Source organism: Jaculus jaculus, chromosome 5 (genome assembly GCF_020740685.1).
Source record: "Jaculus jaculus isolate mJacJac1 chromosome 5, mJacJac1.mat.Y.cur, whole genome shotgun sequence".
Classification (NCBI taxonomy): Eukaryota; Metazoa; Chordata; class Mammalia; order Rodentia; family Dipodidae; genus Jaculus; species Jaculus jaculus.
This window is the reverse complement of record NC_059106.1, coordinates 104,640,635-104,660,974: the sequence shown is the minus strand read 5'-3', so window position 1 is coordinate 104,660,974 and position 20,340 is coordinate 104,640,635. Positions and strand designations below refer to the sequence as shown.

At 40.8% G+C, this 20,340-nt stretch overlaps 1 protein-coding gene across 1 annotated transcript; it reads left to right on the top strand.

Moving 5' to 3' along the window:
* Positions 1 to 1,557: 1,557 nt before the first annotated feature.
* LOC101599837 (coenzyme Q-binding protein COQ10 homolog A, mitochondrial) lies at positions 1,558 to 2,744 on the top strand. Its single transcript, XM_004672197.3, has one exon. It carries the CDS (start codon positions 1,558 to 1,560, stop codon positions 2,284 to 2,286), a length of 729 nt encoding a protein of 242 aa, XP_004672254.3. The 3' UTR covers positions 2,287 to 2,744.
* The last annotated feature ends 17,596 nt before the right edge of the window (positions 2,745 to 20,340 follow it).

Genomic DNA, 20,340 nt, shown 5'->3' with positions numbered 1-20,340 from the left:
AATAAACCTGTAATCTCAGCACTAAGAAGATTGATGCAGGTGGACAAATTATAGGCCAGACTGGGCTGCAGAGCAAAACTTTGCTTGAAAACACCAATGAAGCTCAAATTTGAAAAAGAAAAAAAAAAAAGAGAGGCCAAGCCATGACTCAGCAATAGAGATCCTCCTTAGAATCCACAGTAAAAGGCTGAGGTATGGCTCAGCAGTAGAACATCTGCCTTGTCTGCACAAGGCTCTGTTCTATCTCAAGCACTGCAGACAATCAACTTCACTATTGACTTCTAGAACTGTTTTCATCCCACACTGTATCACTAACTCCACATCTTCCTCCCCAGACTCTAGAACCCACCTGTCTCAGCAAATCTGATAACTCCACTAACCTTCTATGAGATGTCTTTAAGTTGAGAAAAATCAACTTAAAAAAGAAAAGGTTTATCTTGACTCATTGTTTTTAAGCTTTGTTTGGGTTTTCTGTTTCATCAAAGTGGTAAAGGGAGAGGAGAGGGAAGAAATATAAGGAGGAATGAGAGAGGAGGAAGGCTGAAATAAAACAATCCCTTTCAGGACACATTCTCATTGAATAACAAGACACCACCTCTTAAACTTCTCATCTAATAGCCCACTAAACCCAACAATAGATTAGTCCATTAATGAGGTAAGAGCTCTCATAATCTATAATCTCATAATCCAACTGAAGGACTCAGGAAGCCATAATAAGCCTCAGAATCATCAATAGGCCTAAGTTTCTGCTTCCCAGCAAGGTCACTTTCCTGATAAGGGGAAATAGACTGCACCATGCATTCCTGTGGTCATAGATAAATTTTGCTTAAAATAAGTTTGTTTAAAATTCCTTAAATACACATAGCGAATTACAATAAAGATTACCTAATCTGCTTGGAATCCCCCTGCCCACCAGCTTTGCCCACCAGTATCCTAAGCTTATCAGAAAAATACAAGTGCATTACTGCTTAAATCAGCCAATCATGTAACCATTCCCCTACTTTTCCCTACTTATTTGTTCAAATCCCTATAAAAAACCTGCCCCCCCCCCCCCCCCCCCCCCCCCGCTGCTCAGGGCTCTTGTATGGATCCACGGCCTTGGTGAAGTCAAGAGTCTGAGCTTAAGCCCAAAATAAAGCTCTTTGCTGTTGCATACGTGTCTGACTCTCAGTGGTCTTTGGGGACTCTGCAACCTGGGCATAACACCAACCACTTTCTCAAGGCCCTACTTCTGAAGATTGCAACATTGGGGAATGAACCTTCAATCCATGAGCTTTTGAGTAATATTCAGGATCCCAAACACAGCACAGCAATGCTAATTATGTGTTTAAATTTTTAAAAAAATATTTTTATTAACTTGTTAGAGACAAAGAGAGGGAGAGGGCAGGCGGGGTGCAAGGGCGAGAGGAGCCGCGGCCCCGCGCGCCGCCCCTGCGCTCCCGGGCGCCGCGCCCTCCCTCCGTCCGGGCCGCCGTCCTCGTCTCTTCTCCCTCGTGGGCCGCGCGGAGCCCGCAGCCGGCCGCACCAAGGCCCAGGGCGCCGGGGAGGGCCGCGCGCATGGCCTCCGCGGGCGCTCGGCGGCTCCCGGCCGCCCGGGGCTGCTGCAGCTTCTCGCTCCGCGCGAGCGCGCGCCGGGCCCCGCCTTCGAGCCCTCGGCTCCGGCCGCCGCGACCAATGAGGTTTCTGATTTCCTGCAATCTCCTCTTGCCACGGACTGCTCCAGTCTTGGCGGCGGAGGCTGGCCTACCTCCCAGTCGTTCTTTCATGGGCTTTGCCCCCTTCACTAACAAGCGAAAGGCTTACTCGGAACGTAGGATCATGGGGTACTCAATGCAAGAGATGTTTGAGGTGGTGTCCAATGTCCAGGAGTATCGTGAGTTTGTGCCATGGTGTAAGAAGTCACTGGTGGTATCCAGCCGTAAGGGTCACCTCAAAGCTCAGTTGGAGGTTGGCTTTCCACCTGTCTTGGAACGTTATACCTCTGCAGTCTCCATGGTCAAACCTCATATGGTCAAGGCTGTTTGCACCGATGCCAAGCTCTTCAACCACTTAGAAACTATTTGGCGATTCAGCCCTGGCATTCCTGCCTACCCTCGAACCTGCACTGTGGACTTTTCAATATCCTTTGAATTTCGTTCTCTGCTGCACTCCCAGCTGGCATCCATGTTTTTTGATGAGGTTGTCAAAAAGAATGTTGCTGCCTTTGAGCAACGGGCAGCCACCAAGTTTGGTCCAGAAACAGCCATCCCCCGTGAATTGATGTTCCATGAGGTGCATCAGACTTGAGGCAAAGGACTGCTCCCTGTCTCTGCTCTACTCTCCTTTCCCACCCAACACTCATTTGCTGGCTGGAAATGTCATGGATGAAAGGCAGTAGATATGGACATGAGAAAGCCTCATATGCTCACAGCCTTTCCACACTGAATAAAGGACTGTGATTAGCTCTGGCCAGGTCAGATAACCTTCATACCTGACCAAGGGAATGTAGTAATGTCTTGAAGGCTTTAATAAAATTGAGCTTTTCCTTGCACAGAGGTACTGGGTGGCAAATAACTTGCCCTGCCTGAAACTCCTCAGGAAAAAGGCATCCATGCTGCCTGACAAGTAGAGTGAGGAGCTGCTTCACTGTCAGTGCCACAGAACAGGAGGAAAAAAGCACTGAACACAGTTGTCTGTATTCATGGGTGTACCTTATTTATTCTTCCATGTGGCCTGAGTTTTTATAAAACTTTAATAAATCGTGACAGTGTGAAAAAAAAAAAAGAGAGGGAGGGAAAGAGAGTGAGAATGGGAAGGCATCTGTACATCTGGCTTACATGGGATCTGGAGAATTGAACCGGGGTCCTTAGGCTTCACATGTATGTGCTTTAACCACTAAGCCATCTCTCCAGCCCATGGGTTTAACTTTTGAAAACACTAAGGCCTTACGTTCTTAGTTTTTCCTTTTTTTAAAATTATTTTTATTTATTTATTTGAGACAAACAGAGAAAGAGGCAGAGAGAGAGAGAGAGAGAGGGAGAGAGAGAGAGGCGTGCCAGGGCCTCCAGCCACTGCAAACAAACTTCAGATGCATGTGCCACCTTGTGCATCTGATTTATGTGAGTCCTGGAGAATGGAGCCTCGAACTGGAGTCCTTAGGCTTCATAGGCAAGCACTTAACCACTAAGCCATCCCTGTAGCCCCAGTTTTTCCTTTTATAGTCCTAGGATATTCGCTCTTTGATAACAATACATAAAGATCTCTCTCTCTCTCTCTCAATCTCTCTCACTTTCTCTCTCTCTGTGTCTCTGTGTTAGAACACACACACACACACACACACACACACACACAGCCCATGTGAATTTTTTCAGTGTTGGAGATGAAACCCAGAGCCTTGTGCATGCTGGGTGATGTTAGGTCAGGACAAAATGGAGTAACTGAGGACAGAAGGAGGGTGACAGAGATTTAAGGAAGTAGGTCATCCACATTCCTCAAGGAACCACCCCAGCCATTATCCCTTGCTTGCCTAACAATGCCCCAGGTCTAGGTTTCTTGCCTCCTTATCTCCCACCTGGTCACTTCTGGTCCCACACCCTAGCTATGTGAAATGTCTAATGTAAAGAACAAAGGAGTTCTTTTGTCTTCCTCACCTTCCCCCAACTGAAGAGCTCTACCTAGCACACTGTCTATACTCTCAAAGTTGACTGTGCTCTGCTCTTGACAGTCAGTCCTGGCAGTACGTGCTTTTCCTGAATAAAAGCTCTCATCTTTGCCTCAGAGTGGTTTTTTCGTGGTCTTGGTCACTCCCAAACCTTACATCTGGTGCCATAACTCAGATTCGAATAAGGCTTAACTAAAGAAATATTTATGACTGTTACATGAAATTTAGTCAAACTATATTAACATTGTTTGCATACAGTGAATTTTTCTAAGACGTGGGGAGCTTTTTCAGTTTTCCTAAGAACAAAATCACAATAAGTCACTTTTTATAAGACTTAGATTATGACATCAGCTATAGTTATCTAGCAAAGCCAGCATGAACAAGACAAGAACCATCTTAAAATTACAGAGTTTTAGCCAGGCATGGTGATGCATGCTTATTGATAGCTGAACATCATGAACTTTTTATAAACCAAATTATAATATTCTGATATCTGGAAAAGTCTGATATTAACAAAAATTAGAGTTCACATATTTAAGGCACATGAGGCTACAGAGAGTAACTATGAATAAAAGATCTGCTGACAGAATTTATAATATACAAGAATTCTATTATGTAGCAACATTTTTGGCTTAATTATGAAGACATGAAAATTTTTATAATTTTTAAAGCTTATTAGAATTGGGACACCTTTATATACATACATTTTTGAGAAGATTTAGCACTTTTAAAAGCTGAATTAGATGTCCATCCAATCTATAAGTCAATTTTTGAAATTTAGCTATAGTTAACATATCATATCAAAGAATAGAGGGACTGGATTAAGCTGCCATGATCTATGAAAAAAGGAGACAAGTCGCATGGAAGAGAGAGGGCATGAGCATGCCAGGGCCACTTGCCACTACAAAAAATTTCTAAAACAATTTTAAAACGTATGTTTCACTATGTGTATCTGGCTTTGCAAATAAGCACCTTTAACTTCTGAGTCAAAAAGAAGTATTTTTAATTTCTTCTAAATCAATTTTATAGAAATATATTGAATTCCAAATATACTCAAAATTTTATGACACAATGTTTATTTACCTTATATAAGAGGGGGAAAAAGAGTAAATAATCGTTCTGTGAGATTTTTTTTTTTGAGACAAGGTTTTAGGAGAGAATATTGAGACAATTTTAACCTTAAGATTTAGTAAAAGGTTGACAAATAGAGAAACCTAGTTAACTTGGTTAACTCAGTCTTAACCATTATTATGACCAGATTAACATCAATGAGTTAAAGTTAAGTTTACAGCTTGAATAGCTGCTTGCTACCAGCCAGGGCCATACTTTGTTAGTCTGATATAAGACCTAGGCTAACAGTCATTTTATATCTCAAGAAGTCTGTAATCTGAATAAATACTTTGTCTTTAACCTTTTGCTTAAGTTTACTCATAGCTTCATCTACGTACTGTTACTTTACAATCTATGTGACCACTCTGTAACAATCTTTTTCTTCAAATATTTAACATCCAACATTTAAAGTTTCCTCTCCAGTTTTTCTTTTGTCTGTTCATCTCATAACTATCAACAAAAACTTTTGTTGTATTGACCATAACACTTAAAAAAAATTTTTTTTTTCTGTTCTTTATTTTTTTGAGAGCGACAGAGAGAGAAAGAGAGAGAGAGAGAGAGAGAGAGAGAGAGAGAGAGAGAGAGAGAAAGAGAGAGAGAGAATGGGCGTGCCAGGGCTTCCAGCCATTGCAAACGAACTCCAGATGCCTGCACCCCCTTGTGCATCTGGCTAATGTGGGTCCTGGGGAATCGAGCCTCGAACTTGGGTCCTTATGCTTCACAGGCAAGTGCTTAACAGCTAAGCCATCTCTCCAGCCCCATACACTTTTAAAATGACCATTTTTTTTTTTTCCCTCAAAAGGCCTTTTGAATTTTTTTTTTTTTGAAGAAAGAGTAGATCAGATTTGACTTATACTATTTACCCAGAATAAACACATAGAGTTTTTTTTTTTTTTATCACGTATTGATTTTGGAACTTTGTTTCTTATAATTTTCCTGAAACACACTTTAAAAAAAATATGAAAGCAGATTTGAACAATATTAGAAATGTTTTTCAAACTCAGTATTGGGTACTTCAAAATTTAAGCATAAATTTTGAGGCTGCTGTTTGTTAGTATTTTCATAGAAGCATAGAAAGATAAAGTAAATTTAAAAACAGTTACAATTTTTCATAAGAAGACCCCATCTGTTTATAGGTGCTTGGCATTCACCCATCATCATACTGGGATAAGATCCTGAGATTCCCTGTGCTTGCAGTTCCCTGGCTCTGCAAGGCAGGGAAGCTAAGAAAGAGTCTTTTTTTTTTTTCTGTCTAAATTCCAGGGAGAGTTTTGGACTTCCTTCAGGGCTACAAGACTCCCCCCAGCCCCCCCGCTAAATTCCAGGTAAAATTTTGGAATTCCCTCAGGGCTATAGGCTGCTTTTCGATCCCATCATTTTACAACTCTTTAAGAATAGGAGAATCTTGCTTATTACTTTTTCTTTTTCTATGATCTTAATTACTTTTAGAGTTCCTTCTGGGAGACACTCATCAGTAAAAATAAGCTATGCCATCGAGTACAGTGGGCTTGGTGGAGAACATCCCCCACCCACAATGAAATGGCACTGCTCAGAACAGAAATCATTCTGCAGCCTTACTCATACATACTCACACACACACATTCATTTTAAGCTCATTTTTTAAACATAAACCATTATTATTGAAATATTCAGATTCTCAGACAAAATATTAAATTACATAAAACAGATTAACTTTTGCAATCGTACCAGAGAAGAACCCGTTTTCCTCATTCTCCAGCATGTTTCTATCTATTATTTCTCATAGATAAGAGGGGTTAAAAGTCTCCATCTTGCTTTTGTATTTCTTTTCGTTTTACAATTTTAATTAACATTTTCCATGATTATAAAAAATATCCCATGGTAATAACCTCATCCCCCCCCACTTTCCCTTTTGAAATTCCATTCTCCATCATATTACCTCCCCATCTCAATCATTGTACTTACATATATACAATACCAACCTATTAAGTACCCTCCTCCCTTCCTTTCTCTTCCCTTTGTATCTCCTTTTTAACTTACTGGCCTCTGCTACTAAGTATTTTCCTTCTCCCACAGAAGCCCAATCATCTGTAGCTAGGATCCACATATGAGAGAGAACATGTGGCACTTGGCTTTCTGGGCCTGGGTTACCTCACTTGGTATAATCCTTTCCAGATCCATCCATTTTTATGCAAATTTCATAACTTCATTTTTCTTTACGGCTGAGTAGAACTCCATTGTATAAATGTGCCACATCTTCATTATCCACTCATCAGTTGAGGGACATCTAGGCTGGTTCCATTTCCCAGTTATTATAAATTGGGCAGCAATAAACATGGTTGAGCACGTACTTCTAAGGAAATGAGATGAGTCCTTAGGATATATGCCTAGGAGTGCTATACCTGGGTCATATGGTAGATCAATCTTTAGCTGTTTGAGGAACCTCCACACTGATTTCCACAATGGCTGGACCAGATAGCATTCCCACCAGCAGTGTAGAAGGGTTCCTCTTTTTCCACATCCCTGCCAACATGTATGAACATTTGTTTTCATGATGGTAGCCAATCTGACAGGAGTGAGAAGGAATCTCAATGTAATTTTAATCTGCATTTCCCTGATGACTAGTGACGTAGAATATTTTTTTTAGATGCTTATATGCCATTCATATTTCTTCCTTTGAGAATGCTCTATTTAGCTCCATAGCCCATCTTTTGATTGGCTTGTTTGATTCCTTATTATTTAACTTTTTGAGTTCTTCGTATATCCTAGATATTAATCCTCAATCAGATATATAGCTGGCAAAGACTTTTTCCCATTCTGTAGGTTGCCTCTTTGCTTTTTGCACTGTGTCCTTTGCAGTGCAAAATCTTTGTAATTTCATGAAGTCCCAGTGATTAATCTGTGGTTTTATTGCCTGAGCAATTGGGGTTGTATTCAGAAAGTCTTTGCCAAAACCAATATGTTGAAGGGTTTCCCCTACTTTTTTCTCTAGCAGTTTCAGAGTTTCCGGTCTGATGTTAAGGTCTTTAATCCATTTGGACTTAATTCTTGTGCATGGAGAGAGAGAAGAATCAATTTTCATTCTTCTACAGATATATATCCAGTTTTCCCACCACCATTTGCTGAAGAGGCTGTCTTTTCTCCAATGAGTATTTTTGGCATTTTTATTAAATATCAGGTGGCTATAGCTACTTGGGCTTACATCTGGGTCCTATATTCTCTTCCACTGATCCACATGTCTGTTTTTGTGCCAGGACCATGCTGTTTTTGTTACTATGGCTCTGTAGTATAGGTTAAAATCAGGTATGGTGATACCACCAGCCTCATTTTTGTTGCTCAGTATTATTTTAGATATTCGAGGCTTTTTGTGATTCCAAATGAATTTTTGGATTGTTTTTTTCTATTTCCATGAAGAATGCCTTTGGAATTTTGGTAGGGATTGCATTAAATGTGTAGATTGCTTTAGGTAAGATTGCCATATTCACAATACTGATTCTTCCAATCCAGGAACAAGGGATGTTTCTCCACTTTCTAGTGTCTTCTGCAATTTCTCGCATGAGTGTTTTAAAGTTCTCATTGTAGAGATTCTTTACTTCCTTGGTTAGGTTTATTCCAAGGTACTTTATTTTTTTTTTGATGCTATTGTGAATGGGAGTGAATCTCTGATTTCATCCTCTGTGTGTTTGTTGTTAGCATATATGAAGGCTACTGATTTCTGTGTATTTATTTTGTATCCTGCTACATGGCTGTATGTTTTTTTTTTAATTAATTATTTATTTATTTGAGAGCGACAGACACAGAGAGAAAGACAGATAGAGCGAGGGAGAGAGAATGGGCACACCAGGGCTTCCAGCCTCTGCAAACAAACTCCAGAAGCATGCACCCCCTTGTGCATCTGGCTAACGTGGGACCTGGGGAACCGAGCCTTGAACCGGGGTCCTTAGGCTTCACAGGCAAGTGCTTAACCGCTAAGCCATCTCTCCAGCCCACATGGCTGTATGTTTTGATCAGCTCTAACAGTTTACTAGTAGAGTCTTCAGGGTCCTTTATGTATAGAATCATGTCATCTGTAAATAATGCTAACTTGATTTCTTCCTTTCCAATTTGTATCCCTTTTATGAGTATCTCTTGCCTTATTGCTATCGCTAAGACTTCCAAAACCATATTAAATAAAAGTGGGGACAGTGGACACCCTTGTCTTGTTCCTGATTTTAGTGGAAAAGCTTCCAGTTTTTCCCCATTTAGTAATATGTTGGCTGTAGGCTTGTCATAAATAGCCTTTATTATATTGAGATATGTTCCTTCTATTCCTAGTCTCTGTAAGACTTTTATCATGAAGGGATGTTGGATTTTGTCAAACGCTTTCACTGTGTCTAATGAAATGTTCATGTGATTTTTTCCTTCAACCCATTTATATAATGTATTACATTTATAGATTTGTGTATATTGAACCATCCCTGCATCTCTGGGATAAAGCCTACTTGGTCAGGGTGAATGATCTTTCTGATATATTCTTGTATTCTGTTTGCCAATATTTTGTTGAGAATTTTTGCATCTATGTTCATGAGGGAGATTGGTCTGTAATTTTCTGTTTTTGTTCTATGTTTGCCTGGTTTTGGTATCAGGGTGATGCTGGCTTCATAGGAAGACTTTGGTAGAATTCTTTCTTTTTCTATTTCCTGGAAAAGCTTAAGAAGCAATGGTGTTAGCTCTTCCTTGAAGGTCTGATAAAATTCAGCTGTGAATACATCTGGGCCTGGGCTTCTTTTAGTTGGGAGATTATTGATAACTGTTCGGATCTCCATATTTGTTATAGGTTTATTTAAGTGATTAATCTCATCTTGATTTAATTTAGGTAGGTCATATAAATCAAGGAAATTACCCATTTCTTTCAGATTTTCATACTTTGTGGAGTATATGCTTTTATAGTATGTCCCTATGATTTATTAAATTTCTCTGGAATCTGATGTGATGTTACCTTATTCATCTCTGATTTTACTAATTTGTGTCTCTTCTCTCTTTCTTTTGGTCATATTGGCTAAGGGTTTATCAACTTTGTTTATCCTTTCAAAGAACCAACTCCTTGTTTCATTAATTCTTTGGATTTTTTTTGTTTCTATTTTATTAATTTCTGCCCTAATTTTTATTATTTCTTCCCGTCTACTGATTTTTGGTTTGCCTTGTTCTTCTTTTTCCAAGGCTTTAAGGTGAAGCATTAGGTCTTTTACTTGTGAACTTTCTAATTTCTTAATATAGGCCCTTAATGATATAAATTTACATCTTAGAACTGCCTTCATTGTGTCCCAGAGATTTTGGTATGTTGTGTTCTCATTATCGTTTGACTCTATAAATTTTTTGATTTGCTTCTTTATTTCATCATTGATCCATTCATCATTTAGTAGTGATTGTTTAGTTTCCATGATTTTGTGTGTGCTCTATAGCCTTTCTTGCTACTGATTTGTAGTTTAATTCCATTGTGGTCAGATAGAATGCAAGGAATTATTTCAATTTTCCTGAATTTGTTAAGATTTGCTTTGTGTCCTAATATATGGTCTATTTTAGAGAATGTTCCATGTGCTGCTGAAAAGAATGTATATTCTGCAGCATTTAGATGAAATGTCCTGTATATATCTGTTAGGTCCATCCCTTCTATGACATCATTTAGTCCAGATGCATCTCTGTTTATTTTTTCCCGGGATGACTTGTCAATTGATGAGAGTGGGGTGTTAAAGTCACCCACCATCACTGCGTTTGGTGTTATTTGTGACCTTAGTTCTAATAGTGCTTGTTTGATGAATTTGGGAGCCCCCATGTTAGGTGCATATATGTTTAGGATTGTAATGTCCTATTGTTGGAGTGTGCCCTTAATCAATATAAAGTGACCTTCCTTATCTTTCTTGACTAACATTGGACTAAAGTCTACCTTGTCAGATATTAGGATAGCAACCCCTGCTTGTTTTCTAGGCCCATTTGCTTGAAACACTGTCTTCCAACCTTTCACCCTAAGATAATGTCTATCCTTTGTAGAAAGGTGAGTTTCTTGGAGACAACAAATTGTAGGATCCTGCTTTTTAACCCAGTCTGTAAACCTATGTCTTTTTGTTGGGGCATTGAGGCCATTGATATTAAGAGATATTATTGAAAGGTGTGTATTTAGGTTTGCCATTTTTTTTGTGTGTGTGGTTCCAGTTCTACCTTTGCTCTCTTGTGCTAACTAGTATTTGAGTATTGCTTGTTTTTTCTAGGTTCCTTATATGTGTGCTTTTCCTTTTCTTCAGCATGGAGGATTCTATCGTTTTTTCTGTAGAGCTGGTTTTGTCTTCAAATACTCCTTTAACCTGCTTTTGTCATGGAATGCCCTTATTTCTCCATCTATTTGAATGAATAGCTTTGCAGGATAAAGTAACCTTGGTTCACAGTTGTTATCTTTCAGAACTTGGAATATATCACTCCAAGCCCTTATGGCTTTTAAAGTTTTTGTTGAATAATCTGCTGTAATCTTGATGGGCATGCCTTTGTAGGTAACTTGATTTTTCTCTCTAACTGCTTTCAATATTTTTTCTTTGGTGTGTGTGTTTGGAAGTTTGATTATAATATGATGAGGAGAGGTTCTTTCCAGGTTTTGTCTGGCTGGGGTTCTAAAGGCTTCCTGTATCTGTATTGGCACCTCTTTCCCAATTTGGGGGAAATTTTCTTCTATGATTTTGTTGAAGATGCCTACTATGCCTTTGGAGTGGAATTCTTCTCCTTCTACTATGCCCTGAATTCTTATATTGGATCTTTTCATAGTGTCCCAAATATCTTGAAATTCCCACTCATACTTTTATATAAGTTTGTCTTTCTCTTTGTTGGACTGTATTAGATCTGCCACCTGGTCTTCTAGCATAGATATTCTGTCCTCTCCTTCATCCATTCTACTGGTGAAATTTTCTGCAGAGTTTTTTATTTCATTAACTGTGTTCTTCGTTGCTAGTAATCCTGACTGGTTTTTCTTTATTATTTCTATTTCCTTATTTATGTCTTGTATTGCCTTCTTTATTTCACTAAGTTGGTGTCCTGCATCTTCTTTGATTTCCTCTTTGATTCCTTTGATTTCCTCTTTGATTTCTTCTTTGATTCCTTTGATTTGTTCTTTGATTTCTCTGAACATATTTACACTCATTCTTTTGAAATCTTTCTCTTTTCCTCTAACTTGTTCTCACTGGAGGTCATTAATACTTTTAGGTGGATTTATTTTGTCTTGCTTTTTAGTGTTTATAGTGTTATAATGTATATATTTTTGCATCTTGGATTAAGTTAATGCTTGGATGATCTAGCTAGCTGGGTATTCTTAGTTGTATCAATTGATTTGATGTTACATATTTTCAGGGTATGAGCTTAAGGTGTTAGGTGTGTCTCTTAAGACTCTCAGAGTATCTACAAAGGTGTTCCTAGGGGTTGAGTTTCCCTTCTATGGGAGTATTCAAGTATGCTGAGTGGAATAAAATACAGGTAGATTCTAAAAGTTAACTAAACACTGTACACATTCAATCAAAAACAGTCCCAAGTATGTATGCAAGAGCAGTTATTATAACAACCAGATCCTTTATCAACAAAGAGGTTAAGATTTCTGGTCTGTTGAGGGATCCAAGTCAGCTTGTGAACAAGTGAGACCCTTCCCTGGTACAATCCCAGTTACCTTGTATGATTTTGGTCTCAGTCTAGTTGCTGCCTGGGTCGTCGGGCTGCTGTTCTGATTTCTGGAGCTGGGCACTGGCTTTTCCTGCTGGGCAAACTGACCCTGGCAACTGTGGCCCTGCAGATCAGCACCCCTGCTGCTGGAACTGCTGCTGCTAAAGCTGCTGCTGCTGGGTCTGTTGCCACTGCTGCTAAAGCTGCTGCTGCTGGGTCCACCGCTGTTGTTGCCTCTGCTGCTCTTGCTGTAGCTGCCACTGCTGGATCCACTGCTGCTGCTGCAGCTGCTGCTGCCGGGTCCACTGCCACTGCTGGTATTGAAGCTGCTGCTGGTGGATCTGCCACTGCTGCCACTACTGGATCTGCTGCTGCTGGGGCTGCTGTTACTGGTGCTGGAGCCACTGATGTTGCTGCCAGACCCTGCTCCTGCTTGGGTCCCGCTGTCGGCTCAAGTTGGTGTGGCTGGGTCCCAGGACTGCTGCTCTGTTCACTGGAGCTGGGCTCAGGTGGTGGGGGAGGGGAGGCACTGTCACTGGGCATATCATAAGGTGTGGTGGGTTGGAGATTTCAATCTAAAGATATGCAAAGTGTGCCTATCTGGGGTTCCTGAAGTGTGCTGTGCTGTGTGGCTTTTAGCTTTTAGGCTTGTGCTTTTCTGTGTGTGTTTGGTCCTGTATAAGCAGGCCAGCTTCTTCTGCCATTATGGAACTTTCCCTGGATATGTAAGCTTCAATTAATCCCTTCCTCCATAACTGTGCCTGGTCTGGAAGTTCATCTCAGCAAACCTGAAGGTTTTTGCTACACCAACTAACAGTAAGTATGACCTTTGTGCTTAAAAGTTGGGGCTATAGTCTTTTCTGTAAGTTTTCTTTTCCTTTTTTTTTTCTTTCTTAGTTGTCACTGTGTTCCTTGATTATGAGTTGTTGCAGTCAGATTCACATTGCTGAAAGAAGTCACCTAACCTAGATTAGATTTTGGGGAAAAAGGTTTATTTTGGCTTATAAACTTCAGAGAAAGCTCCATGATGGCAGGGGAAAACAAAGGTATGAGCAGAGGGTGGACATCACCCCCTGGCCAACATAAGGTGAACACCAGGAACAGGACAGTATCCCAAACAATGGCAAGGGGAAACTAGATATAATTTCTTGATCCTGCTTCCAACAAGTTGAGTGTTCCTTGTATATACCTCCTTCCTCCTTGTGCTGCTACTAGGCTCACCAAGAAAGCAGCACTCTCAAGATCTACATCCATCTGGAGAAAAGGCAAATTCTCCAATGGAGAGTGAAGTCAGCACCAGGTAAATGGGTCAACCACTATTATTTTAGAGGGAATTTAATAGGTGTAGGCCTTCTTGTAGCCCATGATTGGTGGGAGCTTGATAATGGAAAGCAGGCTCATTTTTTGGATATGGTTCTGACTTGTTTCCAAGCTCCAGCTATAGGTTCTGTTCCACTGACCAGATCAGTTAGCGAAATCAAGAGTAGTTGGTTACCCATCATGGCTGTGTGCCTCTATTGCACTTGTGTGAGAATCACATCAGGTTGTTTCCTGCTGAGTAGCTTAGACCATGAGTTGCTTGGACATTTACTGTGAGTTTCTCATGTAGCACCTTCTGGCACTAGATGAGCTAACTGTCTGGGGACTGACTCTCTTCCAGATTCCAGCCAGGTCACTCCATGTTCTGTACCAACAGCATATGGTGTCTTCAGCAATAGGGTCTTGCCACTAACCTATAGTGGGTCATCAAGTACTCTGACAGAAATCTGTCTTCTTTTGGGGAACCTTGTAGGTCTCTCTGATCAAAAACTCATTGTGGATATTAACCACATGCTGGTCCTGGAAGCTACAAGCCAGCACCAAGGAAAAGAAGGAAGAAAACGTTAGATAATATAAAAGAGAAATAAGAGAGAGAAGAGGGAGAGAGAAAGAGAGAGAGAGAGAGAGAGAGAGAGAGAGAGAGAGAGAGAGAGAGAAACAGAGGGGGCCCCGTCTGGGGTAAGGTGGAATCTCTTGGTTGTTTTAGTATGCATTTCCCTGATGGTTAGGGATGATGAATATTTTCTTAAGTGTGTTTATTCCATTTGCATTTCTCCCTCTGAGAACTGCCTGTCCAGTTCTTTACACCATCTTGTTACTGGGTTGTTTGACTTTTTATTGTTTAGGCTTTTTAGTTCTTTGTAGATTCTAGAAATTAGGCCTCTGTCAGTTGTATAGCTAGCAAATTTTTTCTCCCATTCTGTGGGTATTCTATTAGCTCTGATTATTGTATGTTTGTGAAGAAACTTTTCAGCTTCATGAGATCCCAATGGTTAAGTGATTGTTTAAGTTCCTCAGCTACTTGGGTATTGTTTAGGAAGTCTTTTCCCATTCCTATATCATGGAAAGTTCCTCCTATATTTTAGTCTGGTAGTAGCTGAGTTTCTGGACTTACATTGAAGTCTTTGATCCATTTGGACTTGATGTTTGTGCATGGCAAGATGTGTGGACCGAGTTTCATATTCATGCATATGGTTACCTAGCTTGTCTAGCACAATTTGTTGAAGATTCTATCTTCTATCCATCCTACAATGTTAGGGTCTTTGTTAAATATCAAGTAGCTGTACTTACTTGACCCAAAGTCTGGGTACTCGATTCTGTTCCATTGCTCTATAATGTTTTTATGCCAGTACCATATTGTTTTTATTGCTATGGCTTTGTAATCTAGCTTTAGATCAGGTATGGTGATGCCTCCAGAGGTGTTTATTTTGCTGAGGATATGCTTGGATATCCAAGGCCTTCTGCCATTCCACATGAATTTTGAGATCATTTTTCCTAACTCTGTGAAGGAAAATGTGGGGATTTTTATTGGTATTGCTTTAAATCTGTTATTACCTTTGGCAATATTGCATTTTCACAATGTTAATTCTGCCTATCCAGGAGCATGGGAGGTCTTTTTATTTTCTCAAGTCCTCCTCAATTTCTTTCTTGAGTGTTTTTATGTTTTCATTATATATGTCTTTCACATCCTTGGATAATGTTATTCCAAGGAAATTTCTTTAAATATTTTTATTGCTGTGGAAAATGGAGCAAAGTCACTTATTTCTTTCTTTGTATCCTTGTCTTTTGCCTATAGAAAGGCAACTGACATTTTGTGCATTGATTTTATATCCTGCTACTTTGCTGAAGTAGTTAGTCACCTTTAAGAGTTTTAAGATGGAGGTTCTTGGGTCTCTTACGTATAGAATCATGTCATCTGTGAATAGGGATAACTTAACTTCTTCCTTTTCAATTTGTATCCCTCTTATTTCTTTCTCCTGTCTTATTGCTTGAACTATGACTATCAGTACTGTGCTTAAGAGCAGAGGTGAGAGTGGACATTCCTATCTTGTTCCTGATCTCAATGGGAATTCCTTCAGGCTCTCCCCAGTAAGTATTATTTGGGCATTAGGAGCTTTATATATAGCCTTTATAACATAAGAAGCTGTCCATGCCCATTCTCTCCAATGTTTTGACTATGAAGTGATGTGGTATTTTGTCAAAGGCCTTTTCTGTATTCATTGAAATGATTAAGTGGTTTTTGTGTTTCAGCTTATTTATGTGGTGTATTACATTGACAGATTCCCATATGTTGAATGACCCCTGCATTCCTGGGATGAAGCCTACTTGATCAAGGTAGATGATGCTTTTGATGTAATGTTGAATTCAGTTTGTGAGCATTTTATTCAGGATCTTTGGCTTTGTATTCATATAGTTGTAAAGCTGAGTTTTATCATGGAAAGTTTTTCTTTCATCATCTATTAAGAGGGATACTTTTGCTGGGTAGAGTAGTTTGGGTTGGAAGCCATAGGTTATTAGACTTTGCAGTGTTCCATTCCAGGCCCTTCTTGCTTTCAGAGTTTCCACTGAGAAGTCTGAAATAATTCTGATGGAGTTACCTTTATATGTAATATGCTGTTTATCCTTAGTTGCTTGTAGGACTTTCTCTTTGGTATTGATGTTTAGGCTCTTAATGATAATATGTCTTGGAGAATTTCTACTTTGGTTCAGTCTGTTTGGAGTTCTGTTAGTGTTTTGTAACTTAATGGGACTTTCTTTTCAGAGTCTGGGGAAGTTTTTGTCAATAATTTTGTGAATAAGCTCTCCATGCCTTTGGTCTGAGTTTTTTCCCTTCTGGTATTCCCATAATCTGAATGTTGGGAAGTTTAAGGGTAGCCCACAGTTCCCTCATGTTCTGTTCACAGAAATTTTTGAACTTACTGAAACTTTTGGACTCCTGAACTGTTTCTTTTGTTTTGTCTTCCAGTTCTGAGTTTCTATACTCCATATGGCTGTCTCTATTCTTGAGAGCTTCTAGAGAGTTTGGGGCTTTTTCAATTTGGTTTGTATTTTCTACTGCTTTTTTATGTATAGTTGCCATCCTTCCATTGAGTTCCCTTTTCACATCATTTTTTGATTTTCTTAATGCTTCTTGCAATTCATCCTTGCATTTATTTATGTCTTCATTGAGCTTAGGCAGCTGGTTTGAGGTTCTCTCTCCTTTTTTGTTTTTTTTTCTCTCTCTCTCCTTCAGTTAATTTAACTGTCTTTGAAACTCTTAATGGCTCTTTTCTATTAGGTCTAATCCACTGAGGACAGCATTCATACAATTATCAGCCCTTTGTTGCTTTTCTACAAGTTCTGCTATTTGCTTGGTCAGGGTTGCATAGCTTGTATCTTATTTTGGGTCTCTTCTATGTTTTGATTAGAGACATCCATTGTGGGACTGGGCAATCTAGTTGTATTTACTTGTATTTGATTTTTCATGTTATTCTTTTTACCCAGTCTGCCCATCACAGTGTAGGAGTCTTATTTAATTTAGGAGGAAGCTGTAGTCTACCCTTGAAGTGTCTTCAGTGGTTATTCCCTTTTATGTTTGCTTGTACTAGACTTCTGATGGCAATGGGCCTGTCAGCTCAGAGGGAAGGAGCTCCTGAGGGTTTGGTGAGGTCCTGGGGACCTGATGAAGGGGCTTGTTTTTCTGTGATTTGGGGTATGGGACTGCATGATCACATGGCACAAGGGGACAGGGGGCTGAGGGGAATTGGAGAAAGACTGGTGTTGTGGCTGGCCTGTGCAGGGTAGGGAGGATAGGAATTTGTGGTGGTTCTGTGATGCAGAAGAGTGAAGGGATGGGACAGAGGGTCCCTTGGGACCCTGTAGCAGGGGATGGATGGGACTGTAGGGTCCTGTGACAGGGCAGGGTGGAGATATGGGATTGCTGTAGGTCATGTGACAGGCAGGGGTGTGAAGGTCCCTTGTGGTGGGAGAGCCTAGGGTGGTGGAACCTTAGCCTGCTGGCCTGGGTCCACACATGGAGGGGCTGTGGCATGTGGAGGTCCCTGGTGGAGGCAGGGGGAGTGCTAGCCTGATGACCTGGGTCCACATATGGAGGTGGGTGGTGGCAGTGAGTGGGTCAGTGTTTGCCTGTGGAGGTCCTCTGGGGGAATGCCAGCCTGCTGGCCTGGGCCAGTGCACTGGGGTGGGGGATGGTAGAGTTCTCCTGTGGAGCTCTGCAGTGGCAGGAATGCCTGCTTGGAGGGGGGGAGGGGAGGGGGAGGGGGAGAGTGACACTAGCCTGCTGGTGTGGATCTGTGAATGGGATGGGTGTGGAGGCATTGGGATGGCATTTGTATGTGGAGGTCCCCTGGGGGAACCCTAGCCTGCTTGCCTGGTTCTACTCATGGGAATGAGGGGCGGCATGAGCAGGAAAGCATTTGTGTGTGGAGGTCCACTGGAGGAATGCTAGCCTGCAGGCCTGGGTCCGTGCACAGTGGTGGGGGGCAGCGAGTGGGATGGTGTTTGCAAGCTTGGAGGTGAGCAGGGAGCTATGCTAGCCTGCTAGTCTGGGTCCTCTTGCAGGAGGAATCTGTGTGTAGGACTGAAGCTAGGGCGGCTGCTTGAGGAGAGTGGGGGACTGATGGGCTATGCAAGAGCATGGGAATCAGTAGGCTCCCTACTTTGCTCCTCTGCACCCTCCCACTTGAGTTCTATTAGAGTTTGCTCACCCATAGAGGACCCAATTAACCCTAAACATTTTGCCTTTTCTTCCCTGGGAGGTGTGGCATGGTTAGGCAGACACCATGTAGAATAGAAACTCCAAGTCCAACAACTCTAGTCAGTAACAAGTCTCCAAGTCCAATAATTCTAACCAGCAACAAGTCTCTGAAGTTTCAATTTTGCCCCTCCTTCTATGCTTCTCACAGTCCTGGAAAACTTCATCAAGGCCAGCAGCTCTCCTTGGCAGCCATCTCATGGTCCTGACATCTTCATGGGGTCTCCACTGCAAGCCACAGTTCATATTTGTGGCTGCATTGGGTTTCCACATAGGCATCCAGCAAACCTGCTACACACTGCCCATGGCCATTTCCAAAACACAAGACCATGTTGCAATTCTTTCCTGTATTCCTTATACTCTATAATACCAGACAGAATGCCAATTTGTTAATCCAGGGTGGAATAAAGCAGACTTTGAAGAACAGGACACTCCTTGAGCTCTCAGACCCCTTCAAAAGAGTCTACATTCTTTCTGTTGCCCCAATGCAGGTCAGCTGGCACAATCTCAATGGTTGCAATTGCTCATATAATTGCAACTGAATGGGTAGAAGTTTCTGCCCAAAGACTTAATTTCTGTGCCATATCCCTCTGCACACATCAGTCTGTTTCTATGCACTGCAACCCCACACAAATTATCAGGACATGGGCATGATAGCAAGCATTTCACACAAACTGCTTCTATCCCAGTCCAAGCAAAGCTCTTTCTCACCCTCACAAGCCAAACCTCGTAGTCCAAAGTTCTTACTGCATTCAGATCTTTCAAATCTGACCAGAATAGTCCATCTAGCTATACTTACAGCACTGCAAGCTGTCTCGTAGGCCAAAGTTTCAAATTCATCCACATTCCTCTTGAAAAATCAGCTCCTAAAGGCCAAAGAAATACAGTCAGGTGTCTACCAGCAATCCCACTCATGGTACCAAACTTACTGTTTCAGTCAGGTTCACACTACTGGCAGAAATCACCCAACCATGAGCAGCTTTGAGGGAAAAATAGGTTTACTTTGGCTTACAGACTTGAGCAAAAGCTCCTTGATGACAGGGGAAAACAATGACACAAGCAGAGGGTGTATATCACCTCCTGGCCAATATCAGATGGACAACAGGAACAGGAGATTATGCCAAACTTTGGCAAGTAGACACTGGCTATAATCCCCATAAGCCAGCCCCTAAGAATACACTGCCTCCAAGAGGCCTTAATTCCCAAATCTCCATCAGCTGGAAACCTAGCATTCAGAACACTTAAATTTATGGGGGACAATTGAATCCAAATAACAGATGCTTGAAGTTTCTTTTTTATTCCTAAAGGTGATAAATTCTTTTAGTCAGTTGCTGTACTTGAGATACATCCTCAGCACAAGTTTTTATCAATATTAAGGAAATGACTTCTTTTTTTGTTCCAAAACAACAGAACTAGCTTCCCCATTAGGGCTTAGGGCCTCCCCAGGTTTTTAGCCAGGTTTACAGAACCAAGATGTGAATTCATTCATGTGGAACAGGTTCCAAATCCAGTACAGAGAGCATTTAGTTATCCTCATAATTGTCATGCCACAGTTGCACCAGTGAAAACATCTTGCCTGGAAGATTGATTTTTACTCTATAATACATTACAAGTCCTGTGTTTCCCCAAATTTACTATATTCTTACTTTGTTTATAGTATTTTCTATTGATCTATTTACATTTTATGACATTTGAGTTATTTAGCTCTTTTTTGGTGTCTTTTATGTGACTTATTTTCTGAGAAGCATCTTTCCTACTTTCAAATCACTACATGAGGTAGACATTCATGTAGATTTTTTTTTTACTTTATGATTTTAATGTTCCTCTGGGACATGATTCCTTTAGGGACTAGTGTTGAGGTAAGGTA